The sequence below is a fragment of the Palaemon carinicauda genome, chromosome 21 (assembly GCF_036898095.1).
Source record: "Palaemon carinicauda isolate YSFRI2023 chromosome 21, ASM3689809v2, whole genome shotgun sequence".
NCBI classification, from domain to species: Eukaryota; Metazoa; Arthropoda; class Malacostraca; order Decapoda; family Palaemonidae; genus Palaemon; species Palaemon carinicauda.
This window is the reverse complement of record NC_090745.1, coordinates 48,804,135-48,825,056: the sequence shown is the minus strand read 5'-3', so window position 1 is coordinate 48,825,056 and position 20,922 is coordinate 48,804,135. Positions and strand designations below refer to the sequence as shown.

Here is a 20,922-nt window from a genome sequence, read left to right as displayed (position 1 = left end):
GTAACAAATGTCATATCTCCTTGGAGGTATGACATGATGCCCCGAAAAGGAGAGAAGTCTCTTTGTCGTCTCCGTATTGGTCACACTCGGTTGACACACAAGTTTCTGTTGAAGGGCCAACACCAACCGTATTGTGACGACTGTTTAGTACCTCTAACAGTGAGGCATTTGTTGACCGAATGCCCCAATTATAATAACTTAAGGAATAGATATTTGTTTCAGGTGCGAGGTGAGGGTGGCAGGTTCATCCTTGCCAAGGTTTTTTAACATGATTTGTCCTGCTATGCAAGTGGCATTTTTAGATTTATTTCAGAAGCAGGTCTTTGGAAAACTATTTAACTTTTATGATTTTAATTGAATATTCTTTTATTTTTTTTATACATAAACTAAATGATATTGACGTCAATGACCTTAGATTTCAGGATGCCTGAACATTTAAATTAATCAATCAATCGATTGTAGGTTCACATGAGTTCCACACTTGAAGGCATTAAAAGCCAAATGTCTTCAGGCTCTGAATCTTTTAAAAGTATTGTCACATCCATCATGGGGAGCAGACCGTAAAACTATTTTAAAATTATACAAGGCTAATTTTTTCCAAAATTATTTATGGGTGTGAAATATACTCCTCAGTCACCCCAGGACAATTAAAGATATTATATTCAATACAGCATGCTGGTATTAGATTGTCCACAGGAGCATTTAGAACCTCACCTATCCCAAGTCGGACAGTTGCCTCTAGACCATACCTAATGTCTTCCATTATTCGGTATTGGTTTAGGTGACAAAGACTCCCTAGCTCTTTAGCCTTTCAGACTGCAAGCCTTATAAGGCTCTCAGCATACTTTGAGTTGCACCCAAAATCTCCTCAACCTTATGGCTTTCAGGTAAAACAGTTATTGAACACGGTTGATATAATTAGAAGTAAGGTGCTTCCATTTAAGATATCAACCCCTCAGTGGAGATTACCAGAGATATCTTTTTGTATATATTTTATTGGTGTTAAGAAAAATATGACTGACTTAGAAGCTAGGTCTCTTTTTATAGAACATTTTGAGGTACATAAGGAATCAACTTTTATATATACTGATGGTTCCAAATCTGATGCTGGCATTGCATTTGGAGTATATAGTAGTTCTTTTAACTCTAGAGGTGCACTTCCTCCAATATCTTCCATATTTACTGCGGAATTATATGGCATACTAACCGCTATTGAGAAAATAGCGTTAAAAGAGGAGGGCAATTTTACCATTTTTAGTGATTCAAGAAGTGTCCTTCAAGCTTTAGAAGGTTTTAATTCTAGTAACCCTTTAGTTTAAAGATTTTAGAGTGGCTTTTAATCATTGGCCTGAAAGGCATAACAGTTCGATTTTCCTGGGTTCCGGCCCACGTACTCCCCAGGTGCTGAAGCCTTGATGAGGATGGGGGGCTTGGGGATTAGCAGCTGGGCTCTAATGAACAGTGGGAACTACTTCCCACTGGACCTCGGTGCCCAGCTGTTGATCCAACTAAATTAGTAAGCACTTTCTCTTTTCCTTTTGGTTATTTTTTTTTTTTCTCCTATCTCTTCCCCCCCAGATGCTGAAGCCTTGATGAGGATGGGGGGCTTAGGGATTAGCAGCTGGGCTCTAATGAACAGTGGGAACTACTTCCCATTGGACCTCGGTGCCCAGCTGTCGATCCAACTAAATCAGTCAGCACTTTCTCTTTTACTTTTGATAATTTCTTTTTTCTCCCATCTCTTCCTTTTGGGCTCGATATTGTTGACGACTTTGGCATGTTCGATTTTACTTTGGATGCTGCTTTGGATTTGGCAGAGTGTGGGATGGACTGCATTCCATCTCAACCTGTGCCAATTTAGACGCCATCACCCTCTGGCAGACCCCATTGGGTGCAGACCAAGTCTGTTAAGAGTCGGGCTCCAGTGATCCGGTCTTAAGTCAGCCATATTTGCGGGTAATGGGTGACGCCAGGCATTGGAGTCGACGGTGGGAGGGGCTAACTACCCCCACTGACCAGTGTACGCCCACCTTAAGAGAGGCAGCCCCTCTCTAATAGAGGACTGGTCCCCGCTGAAGCCTCTTCTCGTGTTGGGCCACATGGGATAGGAGGACTGACATCCTCCGATAAGAGGTGGATAACCCGGCTTGCCTTTTCAAAAAACCCAACACCTCTGTTGACGACCTGGAAAATACAAACATGGACCTCGGTACAGACAGCTCCAACTCGGGTTCTAACATTGTAACGTTAGAACCTTATTCACGTCATGTGAATAATAAAACGTTAGAGAAGAAGAGAGAGAGAGTGAAAAATGATGACAGTACAGAAAGATATAGAAAAGTAGAAGTATTACCTGGTCACTATGAAGTAGTGAATTATGAAAAATTTTTTATCTTGGAATTTGAAAACGGAAGAAATGAGCGTATAAATGTTTTTAAAGCTAATAGAGAAATAGTTACTTTATGTGGAGGGCAGCCAAAAATTTTACCCCAGGGAAATGGAAGTCTCTTGATAGAGACACTGTCCCCATTACAAGGTGAAAGGTTAAAAACACTTACATCATTGAATGGTCATAGCGTAAAATGCGTTTCACACCCTACTTTCAACCAGAGTAGAGGTGTGATATATGCTCCAGAATTGTTGGATATAGAGGAGAAAGAAATAGAGGATGAACTGAAAAGTCAAGGAGTAGTTAAAGTAGTCAGAATGAGAAAGAGAGTTGGAGAACAACGTATCCCTCTTGCTACTCTGATTATAACATTTGATCAATGCCGATTACCAAAAGTTATAAAAGCTGGATGGCTATCTTTGAAGGTAAAACCATATATCCCGTCACCATTGCGATGTTATCATTGCCAAATGTATGGCCATTTAAGCCAGAAATGTAAAGAAAAACTAAACAATAAGCCAGCTGTTTGTGCCAACTGTGGAAAAAGTAGTCATGGAGTATGCATAGAAAACCCTAATTGCATACATTGTGGGGAAGCACACCCAGCTACATCTAAAAGCTGTGTAAAGTTTATTTTTGAAAAAGAAATCCAGGCCATTAGGACCATGGAAAGGGTTACTTTTAAAGAGGCTCGTAAAAGAGCTCTTGAAAAGCAAATAAGACCAGGGCAACCTTTTTCAATGGTTCTGAAGAAAAACTTGTCAAACCACACAGACGAAAATTATATCTCTACTTCTAAGATAAAGAAACAAATGAAAGTAGTTAAAGAGGTTGAAAGTCCCATCGAAAATCTATATCCAGAAATTGTGGAAAAATCAAAACGGACAATTAAAGATCTGAAAATTATTCGAAAGCCAACTACTCCGATTTTAAACAATAGTACAAACCTCTCACAGGCAGTTTCCTTGCCTGATCTGATGGAGGTTGCACTCGAAACCAATTTACCTGGTGATCCCGTAGTGGGGAAGGTGCAAAAACCTGACAGATCACAACCTTTTAATCGAAAAAGAGAGAGACCTCCCTCCCTCTCTCCTCCTACCATAAGAAACATTAAAGTCACGACTTCCAATAAATATGATATCTTGTCTGCTGATGTTTCTGAACAACTAGAAGGTAAATTGAACCAATCAGAAATTCAAGTTGAGGTCCACCATCCTCCTCAACAATTAGATCAAAAGGACACAAAGAAAAAGAGAAACACAAAACCCACTATATCAAGATCCTCTCTAGAGTTACCTCCGGGAAACATTGTTAGATCAAATAGTGCCATTGGGAAGACTTCATCTAAGGTGTCTTCCAAAAAATAAAACATAGTTTTTTCCTCCATTCTGCAATGGAATTGCCAGGGTTTAAGGGCGAAATATGAACAACTTAAGCTCCTCATACGTGAGCACTCCCCTATAACAGTATGTCTACAAGAAAGCAAGCTCGATGCTAATACTCCTTGTCCTCGCGAGTATGTTAGCTATAGGACACCATATGATCAACGAGCAGGGAGCCATGGGGGAAGTCTTATATACATTCGTCGAGATGTTCCCCAAATATCTTTGTCTATCTGTACCCCTCTGCAGGCAGTGGCTGTACAGATTGATATAGGGAGAAAATACACAATCTGTTCTCTTTACTTGCCTCCAAATGATAACATCTCATATGATAATATAGTAGAGGTGATTAAACAACTCCCACAACCCTTTCTCTTACTAGGAGACCTTAATAGTAGACATCCTTTATGGGGTGATGTTTTAGCAAATGCAAGGGGTAATATTATATCGTCAATTTTGGAGAATGAAGATGTCGGACTCCTCAATACAGGAGAGCCCACACATTTTCATGTACAGACAGGTACCTTGTCCTGCATTGACCTATCAGTTGCAAGCTCTAACTGTCTTCTCGATTTTAATTGGAGAACATTAGATGATTGGCATACTAGTGATCATGCACCAATCATTATAAACACCAACAATGGTCCACCTTTACAAAGATCACCTCGATGGAATCTTGATAAGGCGGACTGGAATAGATTTCGGGAGTTAAGTGAAATTGAAGGAAATGCAGAACAGTTTGAAAGTGTTGATGATGCCATAGACTTACTTAATGGAACTCTTCACACAGCAGGAGTGAATTCCATTCCCAAAACAACTGGGATATTCAGACGACGACCAGTCCCCTGGTGGTCGTCAGAACTAACTGCCCTGCACAGAGCCACAAGAAAGTCTTTAACTCGATTGCGCATGCACCGTAATGAGGAGAATTTAGTCATATACAAGAAATGTAGAGCACAGTTCCGCCATGCCATGAAAGAAGCTAGGCGCCAGTCTTGGATGTCCTTTGTTTCCTCCATTAACAGTAGAACACCAACATCATCTGTGTGGAGGAAAGTAAAAAAGATAGCAGGAAAATTCACCCCAAACCCACCACCAGTGTTAAAGATAAATGGCCAGTATATGACTGGAGCAACCGAAGTTAGCAATGCCCTGGCTGACCATTTCTCAAATGTATCGTGCAAGTGTCAAGCAGCTCCTGGTCACCAGTATAGGAGTAATGAAGAAAAGAAAGTTTTAAACTTCGCAACAAGAAAGCAAGAGTCATACAATTCTCCTTTTACTGAAAGAGAATTTGATTCTGCTCTTGCTACTTGTAACGATACAGCCCCTGGACCCGATGGAATTCCATATGCAATGATTAAACATGTACCTTTTAATACAAAGTTATTTATTTTAAGCATTTTTAATAGAATATGGCATGATCATAGTTATCCAAGTGTTTGGGAACTAGCCATTATTTTAGCCTTTTTAAAACCCGGTAAGAACAAGTTTTTAGCAGCAAACTACCGACCTATTGCATTGACATCTTGTTTATGTAAAATCATGGAGAAGATGGTCAATGCAAGACTGATTTGGTACCTTGAAAAGAAGAATATTTTATCACCCATTCAATGTGGATTCAGGAAAATGCACTCAACGACTGATGTGCTGATACAACTTGAGTCCTCCATTTGTGAAGCCTTTGCTTCCAAACAGCACCATGTGACAGTTTTTTTTTATCTTGAAAAGGCATATGATACCACATGGAGATACGGTATACTTAAAAGAATCCATGAGTGCGGATTGAGAGGTGAGCTACCACTATTCATCCAGTCATTTCTTTCACATAGAGTTTTCCGAGTGAGAGTTGGGGAAGCTCTATCACAGAGTAAGTGCCAGGAAGAAGGAGTTCCTCAGGGGAGTGTGCTGAGTGTAACCCTTTTTGCACTAGCAATTAATGGGATATCCTCAGTCATTCCCCGGGATGTTCTTGCAACATTATTTGTGGATGATCTCTCCATATCATTTGCTGGAGCCAGAATGGCAATGGTTGAGAGAAAAATCCAACTCTCTATTGATAAAATTATCCATTGGGCCGATATGAATGGATTTAAGTTCTCAACAAGTAAAACTACAATTGTCCATTTCTGTCGTATACGGGGAGTACATCCAGACCCAGATATATACATCAAAGGTCAACGGATCCCATGTGCAAGTGAAGCAAAATTTTTAGGGTTGATATTTGATTGTAATCTTACATGGGTTTCTCACTTAAAAACATTAAAAGCTAAATGTGTTGAAGCTATGAATCTTTTAAAAGTCTTGTCCCATACATCATGGGGGGCAGACCGCAATACAATTTTAAAATTATACAAGGCCTTGATATTTTCCAAAATTAGTTATGGATGCGAAATATACTCCTCAGCAACCCCAAGCCGGTTAAAAATACTAGATTCAATACATCATGCTAGCATTAGATTGTCCACAGGAGCCTTTAGAACCTCCCCTATCACAAGTCTCCTTGTTGATGCTGGGGAGTTGCCTCTGGACCTTTACCGAATGTCCTCTATTATTCGGTATTGGTTTAGATTGCAAAGACTCCCCAATTCTTCAGCCTTTCAAACTGCAAGCCTTGTAAGGCACTCAACCTACTTTGAGTTGCACCCAAAATCTCCTCAACCTTTTGGGTTTCGGGTCAACAAATTATTAAACAATCTGGATATAATTAGAAATAAGGTGCTTCCATTCAAGGTATCATCAACGCCTCCATGGAAATTACCTGACATATCTTTTTGTAGATACTTTATTGGAGTTAAGAAGAATTTGACTGACTTAGAATCCAGGTCTCTTTTTATTGAACATGTTGAAGAACATAAAGGATCGACTTTTATATATACTGATGGCTCCAAATCTGATGCTGGCGTTGGATTTGGAGTACATAGTAATGATTTTAATTGTAGAGGTGCACTTCCTCTAACAGCTTCCATATTTACTGCCGAACTGTATGGCATATTAACCGCTATTGAGAAAATAGCTTTGGAAAAGGAGGGTAATTTTACAATTTTTAGTGATGCAAGGAGTGTTCTTCAAGCTTTAGAAGTTTTTAATTCTAGTAACCCTCTAGTTTTAAAGATTTTAGAATGGCTTTTTATTATTGGACGGAAAGGTATAACTGTGCGATTTTGTTGGGTTCCAGCACATGTAGGTGTGTCTGGGAATGAGAAGGCAGATTTACTGGCGAAGAATGCGGCATCCGAGTTACTACCAAGGAGGTATCCCATTCCATGTAACGATTTCCTACCTTACATCAAGAAATTGGTATGTGATAAATGGCAACAGCACTGGGATAGTCAAGATGGCAATAAAATGAGGGAAGTAACAAATATCATATCACCTTGGAGGTATAACATGATTCCCCGAAAAAGGGAGACGACTCTTTGTCGTCTCCGTATTGGTCACACACGGTTGACACACGAGTTTCTGCTGAAGGGCCAACACCAACCGTATTGCGAGGACTGCTTAGTACCTTTAACAGTGAGGCATTTGTTGACCGAATGCCCTAATTTTACTAACTTAAGAAATAGATATCTGTTTGAGGCTCGAGGTGAGGATGGCAGGTTTATCCTTGCCAAGATTCTTGGACATGATGTGTCTTACTATGCGAGCGGAATTTTTAGATTTCTTTCAGAAGCAGGTCTTCTGAAAACTATTTAACTATTGTAAGGACTTCTTAATTTTTATGGTTTTAATCGAATTTGCTTTTAATTTTCATATACAGTAAATGGTATCGGCGTCAATGACCTTAGATGTCAGGATGCCAAAAAACTTTCAATCAATCAATCAATCAATCCTATCTCTTCCTTTTGGGCACGATATTGTTGACGACTTTGGCTTGTTTGAGTATACTTTGGCTGCTTCTTTAGATTTGGCACAGTGTGGGATGGACGGCATTCCATCTCAACCTCTGCCAATTTAGATGCTATCACCTTCTGGCAGACCCCATTGGGTGCAGACCAAGTCTGTTAAGAGTCGGGCTCCAGTGATCCGGTTTTAAGTCGCCCATACTTGCGGATAATGGGTGACGCCAGGCATTTGAGTCGCCGGTGGGAGGGGCTAACCACCCCCACTGACCAGTGTACGCCCACCTCAAGAGAGGCAGCCCCTCTCTAATAGAGGACTGGTCCCCGCTGAAACCTCTTCTCATGTTGGGCCACATGGGATGGGAGGACCGACATCCTCCGATAAGAGGTGGATAACCCGGCTTGGCCATACCAAAAAAACCCACCCCTCTGTTGATGACCTGGAAAATACAAACATAGACCTCGGTACAGACAGCTCCAACTAGGATTCTAATATTATAACGCTGGAACCTTATATGTGTTATGGAAAGAATGATAAGAAAACACTAGAGAAGAAGAGAGAGAGTGTGAGAAATGATGATAGTACAGAAAGATTTAGAGAAGTAGAAGTATTACATGGTGACTATGAAGTAGTGAATTATGGAAAAAATTTTCATCTTAGAATTAGAAAATGGAAGAAATGAGCATTTAAATGTTTTCAAAGCTAACAGGGGAATAGTCACTTTATGCGGAGGGCGGCCAAAAACTCTACCCCAAGGAAATGGAAGTCTCTTGATAGAGACACTATTCCCATTACAAGGTAAAAGGCTAAAAACACTTACAACATTGGATGGTCATAGTGTAAAATGCGTTTCGTACCCTATTTTCAACCCGAGTAGAGGTGTGATATATGCTCCAGAATTGCTGGTTATTGATGAAAAAGAAATTGAGGATGAACTGAAAAGTCAAGGAGTAGTAAAAGTAGTTAGAATGAGAAAGAGAGTTGGAGAACAATGTATTTCTCTTGCTACTTTGATTATAACATTTGATCAATGTAGATTACCAAATATTATTAAGGCTGGTTGGCTATCTTTGAAGGTGAAACCTTATATCCCTTCACCATTGTGATGTTATTATTGCTAAATGTATGGCCATTTAAGCCAGAAATGCAAGGAAAAATGAAATAATAAGCCAGGTGTTTTTGCCAAATGTGGAAAAAGTAGTCATGGAGTATGCATAGAAAACCCTAATTGCATACATTGTGGGGAAGCACACCCAGCTACATCTAAAAGCTGCATTAATTTTATTTTTGAGAAAGAAATTCAGGCCATTAGGACCATGGAAAGGGTTACTTATAAAGAAGCTCGTAAAAGAGCTCTTGAAAGCAGATAAGGCCAGGGCAACCTTTTTCAAGGTTTCTGAAGAAAATCTTGCCAAAACCACACATACGAAAATTATATCTCTACTTCTAAGATGAAGAGACAAATGAATGTAGTTAAAGAGGTTGAAAGTCCCTTTGAAAATCTATGTCCAGAAATTTTAGAAAAATCAAAACAGATACTTAAAGATCTGAAAGTTATTCAAAAGCCAACTACTCCGATTCTAAACAATAGTACAAACCTCTCTCAGGCCATGTCCTTGCCTGATCTGCTGGAGATTCCAACTGAAACCAATTTACCTGGTGAACCTGTTGTGGGGAAGGTGCAAACACCTGACAGATCTAAACCTTTTAATTGAAAAAGAGAGAAACCTCCATCTCTCTCGCCTCCCACCATAAGAAAAATTAAAGTCATGACTTCAAATAAATATGATATCTTGTCGGCTGATGTTTCTGATCAACTAGAAGATAAATTGAACCAATCAAAAATTCAAGTTGAGGTCCACCATCCTCTTCAACAATTAGATTAAAAGGACAAAAAGAAAAAGAGGAACACAAAACCCACTTTATCAAGATCCTCTCTAGAGATACCGCCGGGAAATATTGTTAGATCAAGTATTGCCAATGGGAAGGCTTTATCTAAGGTGTCTTCCAAAAAATAAACCATAGTTTTTTTCCTCCTTTCTGTAATGGAGTTGCCAGGGTTTAAAGGTGAAATATGAACAACTTAAGCTCCTCATACGTGAGCACTCCCCTATAACTGTATGTCTACAAGAAAGCAAGCTTGATGCTAATACTCCTTGTCCTGGAGAGTATGTTAGCTATAGGACACCATATGATCAACAAGCAGGGAGCCATGGGGGAAGTCTTATATACATTCTTCGAGATGTTCCCCAAATGGTAGTAGGACATAATGCCGAATGCACTTATGCTGAAAGACAAGAGGTCGAAGCCAAGAAGCCGAACAGTCATGAAGCTGAACGGACAAGAAGCCGAACAGACATAAAGCCAAACGGACAGGATGAAGAATGGATAATTTAGTTTCACGACACATTCAGTTTTATGAGGTATAAATAATAAGAACTCGGAAGCATTTTATGCAAATTTTTTATTGGAACAATGTCATTCAAATGTAATATTATTTAAATGATTATAAATCACAACATTAATAAAGAAGAAAAACTAACTTTTATTTAACTGAAAATTTAAATGTTTCTTAATCACAAAATAAAAATGGAGAAAAAATAACTAAAATTTAACAATAAATTTGAATGGAAAAAAAAAAAACTTCTATTTAACTAAAAATTGTATGCTATTGCTGCTAAGGCACGTAAGAAACCAAGACCGTCTTCTTTGTTATACGAATTACAAATAGACTTGATTCTTTTGTTGATGGCGTCATATTTTTTGGTTGTCCGCGAAATATCGATTCCCATAGATGCTTGTTCAATTAGAACTTCATTTGTAGCTTGTTCTTTCCTTATAATTCTAAAAAGCTTGGGTATTGTGGGATGCACTAGATTAAGTCTTTTTTTGAAAGCCGCATGCCAACCTTCAAGAGAATTGTTAGTTCTGGGTAAATTATCCATAACTCGAGAGTGCACAGACCATAATTCTACATCGAAAATAGCCTTCCTTCTCCTTCCTCGTTGAACTACTCCTAACCATGTTCTCTCAAAATAAACTAGAAAACAAAAATAGAAAAAGTAATTTTCCTTTGTTGACATCTGGTGATTGTTTTCCTTTTTGAAGCTTATGGTTGTTTGCTAATTTATGGTAGCTGGCTATTTTACGACAAACCAAGAATTTTTTCAATATTATTCATTCTGTCCGGTCGGCTTTATGTCTGTTCGGCTTCATGACTGTTCGGCTTCTTGTCCGTTCGGTTTCATGACTGTTCGGCTTCTTGTCCATTCGGCTTCATGACTGTTCGGCTTCCTGTCCGTTCGGCTTCTTGGCTTCGGCCTCTTGTCTTTCGGCATAAGTGCGTTCGGCATCATGTCCGCACACGTCCCCAAATATCTTTGTCTATCTGTACCCCTCTGCAGGCAGTGGTTGTACAGATTGATATAGGGAGAAAATACACAATCTGTTTTCTTTACTTACCTCCAAATGATAACTTCTCATATGATAATATAGTAGAGATGATTAAACAACTCCCACAACCTTTTATCCTATTAGGAGATCTTAATAGTAGACATCCTTTATGGGTGATGTTTTGGCAAACGCAAGGGGTAATATTTTATCATCAATTTTGGAGAATGAAGATGTCGAACTCCTTAATACAGGAGAGCCCACATATTTTCATGTTCAGACAGGTACATTGTCCTGCATTGACCTATCAGTTGCAAGCTCTAACTGTCTTCTTGATTTTAATTGGAGAACATTGGATCTAGGGCTGAGTACAAGAAGGGCCAATGTCAAAAAATGGCCGATTGAAGATAAGACCACCACTAAACTAAAAAATTTCCTCTATCAGTGCTATAAGGGTTAATGTCGTCCGTGGGTTCAGGGAGCTACACTAAGCACTCTATTCTAGCCAAAGTCAAGTAACAAATGAAAATATGCTAGAAAGGCCAATGTCGAGATTGGCCCTTGTTATATTCATTTACTACAACCCTAGAGGGCCACGTGAGAGGCCAATGTCAACTTCAGCCTGTCTTGCACCAAACGATTTTAACAATTTATATGCGTACATAACTTTATAAATCGTTTCTGTTACTAACGTGGTTGCAAGCAATTACTATTTATTTAATATCAAAATCAGCAGTAATGTGCGTGATATCAGTGAATATATGTAAGAGTACATCAGACATTGTCAAGATGAAACATGAATGAACCTCTAGCCTAATACCTGAAAAAGGAAGTATGCCAAAAGATGTTTTTATCTACTTTTGGTATTAAGCTCACGAGAGCTAGGATTATTATAGAGAAGATGCGACAGTCTGAAAGTGGCAATTTAGCACCAGATGGAAGAGGAAAACATGGGAAACAGAAGAAAACATCCCCCAAATCTGTAGAGATGATTAAGAAGCATATCAACCAGTTTCCGGCATGGAAAAGTCATTATGCTAGAGCAGACTCAGAAAGAAAATATTTGAATCCAGATCTCACAAAAGCTCAGATGTATCGATTCTACCAAAAATACTGCCATGAAAACAATTTACCACCAGAAAAAGAATCAATGTAGAGAAAAATCTTCAATGAGGAGTTCAATCTGTCCTTCCATCACCCATCCCAAGACACTTGTGAAAAATGTGATGCTTTTAAGGCATCCCTAATGACTGGTAGTGAGGATGATAAAAACTGCATTGAAGGAGATAAATCAGAACATCATGAATTAGCAGAGATGGCTTACAATGAAAAGAGAGCTGATAGAGTTTGTTTTTAAAAACAAAGGAATTGTTTCTGCATCCTTTGACCTCCAGAAAATATTTCCTGGTCCACTGTTGCAGACAGGAATAGTTTACTACAAGAGACAGCTTGCTGTTTATAACTTAACCATTTTTGAAACAAGTGTGGATGGAAATAAAGCACACTGCATGAAGTGGGATGAAACGATTGCAAAAAGAGGTGGTCAAGAAATAGGTTCATGTGTAATGAAATGGTTGCATGGCCTCTCAGATGACATTAAGGACATTCGACTATATAGTGACTCTTGAGGTGGCCAAAATATTTATTTGCAGCCATGCTTATACATGTTTCCAGGAGTAAGGGAATGAAAATAACGCATTCTTTCTTAGAACCTAGCCATACACACATGGAAGCAGACACAGTACATGCTTTGATAGAAAAATATAGAAAATCAGCTACAAACATTGAGGTGCCACGGGACTAGAGCACAACATTCAGAGCAATCCAGATGAAAAATAAGTTACAAGTGACTAAAAGGCAAACAGAAGATTTCATTAATTTTAAAAGTTTGTATATGTCTGCTGGGCCCCTGGTGAATCACCATAAATATAATAATGGACAACAAGTAAAGGGGATGAAAATTAAGAAGATGGAATAAAATCAAAATTAAATTGGTCAGATTATGTGCTGGACATCCTTTTTTTCGAAATCTTTCACGGCAGCATTTAGATTTAAGAAAAAAGGAAAAAGGAAGACCACCCATTTGGATTCTCCCACAGCTTGAACAGGGACCAAGGAAAATTCCACCCAGAAAGTTGAAGGACTTGATTTCTGCAGGAAGCAAACAATTTACAGAAGCCTGCAGGCGGCAGTAGATGCTTCAGATGATGTTTATTTAGATAATGAACCCAATATGTGAGTGTTATGGCGGATGACACAATTACTATGGATCATTACTTATCTATTGGAACTCAACATGTCAAAAACTAATCAGATTTTTTTCCCTAAATTTGATTAATCTACTTGTGTTTGTAAATTGATCACTTTTTTTTTTCACTTTTCTTTAGCCACTGATTTAAGATGTTACTCAACAAGCTAAAAAATGTATCAATTTTTGTTTAGTGAATTTGATCAATCTACTTGTGTTTGTAAATTAATCAATGTAATTTTTTCACTTTTCTTTAGACATTGATTTAGGATGTTTTTTTTTTTTCATTCTAAGCAAGAATATTCTAGATATTGTAATGTATAATAGCTACTAGAAGGATATAGATTAACTTCAAAATGTTTGAAATACTTTTTTCCAATAATGCAAATTTTTTTTTTACACAATTTGCAGGCAATAAATTTTTCAAAGTTTGGTCTAATATATTTTTTTCTTCAGAATGAAAAACAATAATGCAATGCCTTGGTCTGTAAATAACAGTTTAAAAGACAAGCAGTCTAAACAAAAAAGAGCTTTCGTTTGCTGTAATTGCCTGATTTTTAATATAGGAAGCAATCTTTCAAATGCGTTTTTCTCAAAACATGGTTTTATGACATTGGCCCTTCTTGTACTCAGCCCTAGAGATGATTGGCATACTAACGATCATGCACCAATCATTATAAACACCAACAATGGTCCACCTTTACAGAGATTGCCTCGATGGAATCTGGATAAGGTGGACTGGCGTATATTTTGGGAGCTAAGTGAAATTGAAGAAAATGCAGAACAGTTTGAAAGTGTTAATGATGCCATAGACTTACTTAATGGAACTCTTCACACAGCAGGAGTCAATTCCATTCCCAAAACAACAGGGATATTCATTTGGCAACCAGTCCCCTGGTGGTCATCAGAACTAACCGCTCTGCACAGAGCCACAAGAAAGTTTTTAACTCTATTGCGCATGTGCCGTACTGAGGAGAATTTATTCATATACAAGAAATGTAGAGCACAGTTCCATCGTGCCATGAAAGAAGCTAGGCACCAGTCTTGGATGTCATTTGTTTCCTCCATTAACAGTAGAACACCAACATCATCTGTGTGGAGGAAAGTCAAAAAGATAGCAAGCAAATTCACCCCAAACCCACCACCAGTGTTAAAGGTAAATGGCTATTATATGACTGGAGCAACCGAAGTTAGTAATGCCCTGGCTGATCATTTTTCAAATGTATCGTGCAATTGTGAAGCAGCTCCTGGTCACCAGTAGAGGAGCATTGAAGAAAAGAAAGTTTTAAATTTCGCAACAAGAAAGCAAGAGTCATACAATTCTCCTTTTACTGAAAGAGAATTTGATTCTGCTCTTGCTACGTGTAACGATACAGCCCCTGAACCCGATGGAATTCCATATGCAATGATTAAACACATACCTTTTAATACAGTTATTTATTTTAAGCATTTTCAATAGAATATAGCATGATCATAGTTATCCAAGTGTTTGGGAACTAGCCATTATTTTAGCCTTTTTAAAACTTGGTAAGGACAAGTTTTTAGCAGCAAATTATAGGCCAATTGCATTGACATCTTGTTTGTGCAAAATCATGGAGAAGATGGTCAATGTAAGACTGATGTGGTACTTTGAGAAGGAGGGTATATTAGCACCCATTCAATGTTGATTCAGAAAAATGCACTCAACAACTGATGTAGTGATACGACATGAGTCCTCCATTTGTGAAGCCTTTGCTTACAAACAGCACCATTTGACAGTCTTTTTTGACCTTGAAAAAGCATTTGATACCACATGTAGATATGGTCAACTTAAAAGAATCCATGAGTTTGGATTAAGAGGAGAGCTACCACTATTTATTCAGTCATTTCTTTCACATAGAGTTTTCCAAGTGAGAGTTGGGGAAACTCTATCAGAGAGTAAATGCCAGGAAGAAGGAGTTCCTCAGGGTAGTGTGCTGAGTGTAACCCTTTTTGCACAAGCAGTTAATGGGATATCCTCAGTCATTCCCGTGGATGTTCTCGCAACATTATTTGTGGATGATCTCTCCATATCATTTGCTGGAGCTAGAATGGCAATGGTTGAGAGAAAAATACAACTCTCTATTGATAAAATTATCCATTGGGCCGATAAGAATGGATTTAAGTTCTCAACAAGTAAAACTACAATTTTCCATTTCTCTCCATTCCAGACCCGGATATATACATCAAAGGTCAACGGATCCCATGTGCAAGCGAAGCTAAATTTTTTGGGTCAATATTTGATTGTAGGCTTACATGTGCTTCTCACTTAAAAGCATTAAAAGCTAAATGTCTTGAGGCTCTGAATCTTTTAAAAGTATTGTCCCATACATCATGGGGGCCAGACAGCAATACTATTTTAAAATTATACAAGGCCTTGATTTTTTCCAAAATTAGTTTTGGATGTGAAGTATACTCCTCAGCCACCCGAAGCCAGTTAAAAATATTAGATTCTATACAGCATGCTGGTATTAGATTGTCCACAGGAGGGTTTAGAACCTCGCTTATCACAAGTCTCCTTGTTGATGCTGGGGAGTTGCCTCCAGATCTTTACCGAATGTCCTCTATTATTCGATATTGGTATAAATTGGAAAGACTCCCTAATTCTTTAGCCTTTCAGACTGCAAGCCTTGTAAGGCACTCAACATACTTTGAGTTGCACCCAAAATCTCCTCAACCTTATGGGTTCGGGTGAAACAATTTTTAATCAGTCTTGATATAATTAGAATTAAGGTGCTTCCATTTAAGGTATCATCAACACCTCCATGGAAATTACCAGAGATATTTTTTTGTAAATATTTTATTGGATTTAAGAAGAATATGATCAACTTAAAATCCAGATCTCTCTTTATGGAACATGTTGAAGAACATAGGGGATTGACTCTTATATACACTGATGACTCCAAATCTGATGCTGGCGTTGGATTTGGAGGTCATAGTAATGGTTTTAATTGTAGAGGTAAACTTCCTCTAACAGCTTCAATATTTACTGCCGAACTCTATGGCATACTAACCACTGTTGAGATTATAGCGTTGGAAAAGGAGGGTAATTTTACCATTTTTAGTGATGCGAGGAGTGTCCTTCAAGCTTTAGAAGTTTTTAATTCTAGTAACCCTCTAGTTTTAAAGATTTTAGAATGGCTTTTTATTATTGGACGGAAAGGTATAACAGTTGCATTATGTTGGGTTCCAGCACATGTAGGTGTGTCTGGCAATGAGAAGGCAAATTCATTCGCGAAGAATGCAGCATCGTAGTAGCTGCCAAGATGGTATCCCATTCCGCGTAATGACTTCCTTTCTAACATCAAGAAATTGCTTTGCAATAAATTGCAACAGCACTGGGATAGTCTAGATGGAAATAAAATGAGAGAAGTAACAAATGTCATATCTCCTTGGAGTTATGACATGATGCCCCGAAAATGGGAGATGTCTCGTTTTCGTCTCTGTTTTGGTCACACTCGGTTGACACGAGTTTCTGCTGAAGGGCCAACACCAACCGTATTGCGACGACTGTTTGGTACCTCTAACAGTGAGGCATTTGTTGACCGAATGTCCTAATTATAATAACTTAAGGAATAGATATTTGTTTGAGGCTCTAGGTGAGGGTGGCAGGTGTCTTACTATGCTAGTGGCATTATTAGATTCATTTCAGAAGCAGGTCTAATGAAAACTATTTAACTTTCATAGTAACATTAAACATTTTTGGTTTTAATTGAATATTCTTCTTCTTTTTTATATATATAGACTAAATGATATCGGCGTAATGTCCTTAGATGTCAGGATGCCTAAAATCTTTAAATCAATCAATCAATACTTTTGAGTGGAATTCTTTTTTACAGTTTACCATATTACAGACCGTTATATATATTTGATTAATAAATTTCTTTATTTGGTTCATTGAAATGTGAATGACAGATGAGTCTGGCTGCAATTTATTCTATATATTCTTTATTTTGCTCCACCCAAAAAAGTAGAGAACCATATTATTTAGTTGGGGATGAGACAAGTTGAATAATAGCTTACCCTTTTGTCGATGTGTTTTATCTGATGGTTAAGGTTCTGTTTCGGAGCATAGAAATTGACATGCGATACTTTAAAGCTGTTCAGCACACTGAAGCTTCTTGCTGTGTTTCTTCTAATGCTCTCGTTGTAGTTTCTTCATTCCCGGGTTGATTTTCGTTTTGTAGTCATAAGGCATTTTTCAAAATCTCAAGCTGCACCTGTTAACTCTGTGCCAGATAACTTGATACTAAACCTCACACTTGAGAGTGTCCTTACTACTCGAACTTACAATATAGCAAACTGTTAAGACAAATTCAAACTTGTTCAAGCAGTGGTACCTTATGTACATAAGTTACACTTCAGACGAAACAAGCGAAACCTTGTCCATACACTGTTCACTAAACTACTAACAGAACAATGGGTGAGAAAAAAACAGATAATGGGGTAACATAAAACACGTGAGGTAACAAAACACATAACATTGGTTCCAAAAAGAATAACATGTAGCAAAAAAGAAAAAAAAAAATGTCTTTTTACATACCCACTATTTGGAAATTTGTTGTGATATAAACAGCCCTTATGACAGTAAGCAATGGAGGCTACTGTTTAGGGATCGTTAATCCACCACAGCAACTCTATGCGAACTACAGCCCATGTTTCACAAATTTCCCAAAACTATCTCGGGTAAAGAAAAACAAAAGTTTGTGATGTCAATAATAAGTTTTATAGACCCATTTTCAGTAAATTTACCTGATAATGTTGCACATTCATAATTATAACCTGTACTGTTTGTAAAACGTAGAAGTTTGTGGTGTGGTCAGAATACTTTAACTGACCTTTATCTGATTATTTTTCCATTTTTACGATTTTAATGTTTGTAAGAAGCACAGGTTTAATAGAAAAAAAAAATTTGAATATTTGTCATAGGTTTTAATTTCTAAAATTTTTGCTATCAATAAGATTTATATATATATATATATATATATATATATATGTATATGTATATATATATATATATATATATATATAAATATGTAATCTTTCAAATTTATTTGGGCTGATTCTGTGGGAATCAAATTTTACTCATGGGATGGTAAATCTCTATCCCTTTAATAATGATAAGTGTTCTTAGTTACCGACTTTATTTGATCATGGCTTCCTTAAGAATAGCAAACTATGTATGTACTGTATGTAAAGCTGAGAATTGGCTTCAATGACCTTAGATGTAAGGATGCCAGATAACTCCTAATAAATCAATCAATTAAAGCAGAGAAATGTTGAAATATATATTTATTGTACCTATTTATATGAATTGGAAATAAATTGAAATTAATGTATAAATATCTTCCCACAGGTGCCTTTTTCAAGCCTTCCTATTTGCTTGGATCTGACAAATGTAATTAGTATAGCTGCTGGGTTACGTCATACTGCTGTTGCAACAAGAGATGGTAGAGCTTATACGTGGGGACAAGGACACAGAGGACAACTGGGGCATATTGACAATGACGGCCATGTCGTTAAACTGCAACCAACTCCAAGAGTAATGGATCACATAGAAGGGAAAGTAAGAAAAGGGAGTTCAGATTTGCTGTGTTTTCTTACAATTATGAATCAATCTTCTTTATCCATATTAGTGTTAGGCCTCTGAAAATATGTTGATATGGCAGGTAATTGGAGGATTCACTAACATCAGAAATTCATACTCTCATAAAAATACAAATACAGTACCCTTCATTTTGTTGATTTCAATACAGTAGTTTTAATATATGGCCTGGAGGGGTTCCCGTGCACAATGGATGTACCTTAATTCACCCAATTGGGTTTTATAGAAGACACCTTGAATTATAAGAAAAACCTGGGTGGACGTTCTGAAACCTGGCAGCAAGTGAGAAATTTAGGCTTAATTTCACTATATCGGGATCCGTAAACTCTGGGCACTTGACCTTGAAATGTCCATATCTCCCTAAAAAAATTAACGTAGAGTCACTTACCATTCAGTATGTTTCTTTTACAGAGCTCTTTCCAATGCTATATAAATCATCAGCTTTCAGGGCTATATTAAGTCTTAAAGACACCAATATGTTACCAGAAAACGAGAAATACTAATGATTTACCTCATGAAGGAAATGTGGTCAGAATCAAACAATATTGATGAATGAGTAGCTTATATTAACAATAATCAAAATAACAATAGTGTATTATTAAAATGATAAGCGCTTTATTACATTTTACACACACAGAAGCCTACAGTAACTTTTCATAAAAACAATTTTTAGAATCCCACTTTAACATCACTGTTTTCTAGGTGGCACTTTATCATGGTATTAAGAATGATGTTTGATTGTTATTCTTTTTGAAAAAGTGCTCTGTATAATTCCTTATATGATTATTTTATAAATTCTGACTGAAGCAAGACAATTTTATAAACTAAATGCACAGACTAGCCATGGCAAAGGAGGATGCATCATTAATCCAAGTCCTTGAAGTTGTAGTAGATGACAGAAAATGTAGAATCTGTCAGTCTTCTTCATCAGATTCCTACGGGCCAACCAAGGGAAAGGCCCGTGCCAACAACAAGTGTTGGCTTTAATACCCCAACAACATCTTCATCAGAACCAACATCTACAACAGAAAATAGCTGAAAACGTATATGGGAAGCAGTCTCAGTCAGAAGAGACAGTGTTTGTAAGAGAATCAACGGTATTGGACATAAGGATTTTTTGCATCATGTTAACAACAGACATTAAAAATCTTAAACTCATAAAAACACTGTAGATAAATTTTAAACTAATGTAATCAGTAAACTGACTGCAGAGAAGGATATATCTGTCCATAGCATCAGATCAAAGACCTCTCCCCAAGATAAACCAAGTTCGGTGTAAAATGTATGACTAGAATTGTGTCATATGTAGTTTTTCAAGTACCAAGGGGAATACAGAAAGTGTAGAATTTCTGAAACAGAGTCAGTAAATTTCTTTAAGCAAGTGTTTTACTATCCGAATGAAGTATTTACTAGGACTTACGATTTACAACACACTAATAGTGCCATTGGTAAAGACTTTCATAAACCTTGCATTTTTTATTACTTGCTAAAGTAATAACAAATGCAAGACAAAGACCAAGGAGTGTATATATCACTGAAAAGCAAAAAGCATGGAGAAATTGTTGAAACCATTGAGAGAGAGATTTCAAGTGACCTGGTATATGAATTAAGTTTTGTTAGAGACTATCAATAAGTATCTTGGAAAACAATTTTCGTATTTTAAACTTAATGTGAAATATCATTAGAAGGAGAGAAAATTAATGAGGTGGAATCATTTAAATATTTAGGAACTATGATCTCTAATACAGGGTCTTTAGATTTTGAGGGTCTTGAGATTTTTATTTTAATGAAACATTGATAAAAGCAAATCAGACAATGGCTAGATTAAGTAGAATTTGGAAATCAAATCGCCTGAAATTACATATAAAAATCAGGCAATATGTCAGTTTAGTGAGATCGGCGTTATTGTATGGACGTGAGTCGTGATATTACAATGAAACAATATCCTACAGATTTTGTAGATTTCAGAACAAAGCCCTCAGAAGAATACTGGGAGTTAAATGGCAGGACGGGATTAGAAAAGGGATTTTAACATAAGAATAAAATA

General features: G+C 37.3%; 1 protein-coding gene across 1 annotated transcript in view; it reads left to right on the top strand.

Moving 5' to 3' along the window:
- The window catches only part of LOC137615275 (secretion-regulating guanine nucleotide exchange factor), a 660,562-nt gene that overhangs the window by 509,501 nt on the left and 130,139 nt on the right, over positions 1-20,922 (top strand). Inside the window, exon 5 of the mRNA XM_068345004.1 lies at positions 18,627-18,836. Within this exon, the coding sequence (XP_068201105.1) occupies positions 18,627-18,836 (210 nt within the window). The remainder of the gene's footprint in view (positions 1-18,626; positions 18,837-20,922) is intronic.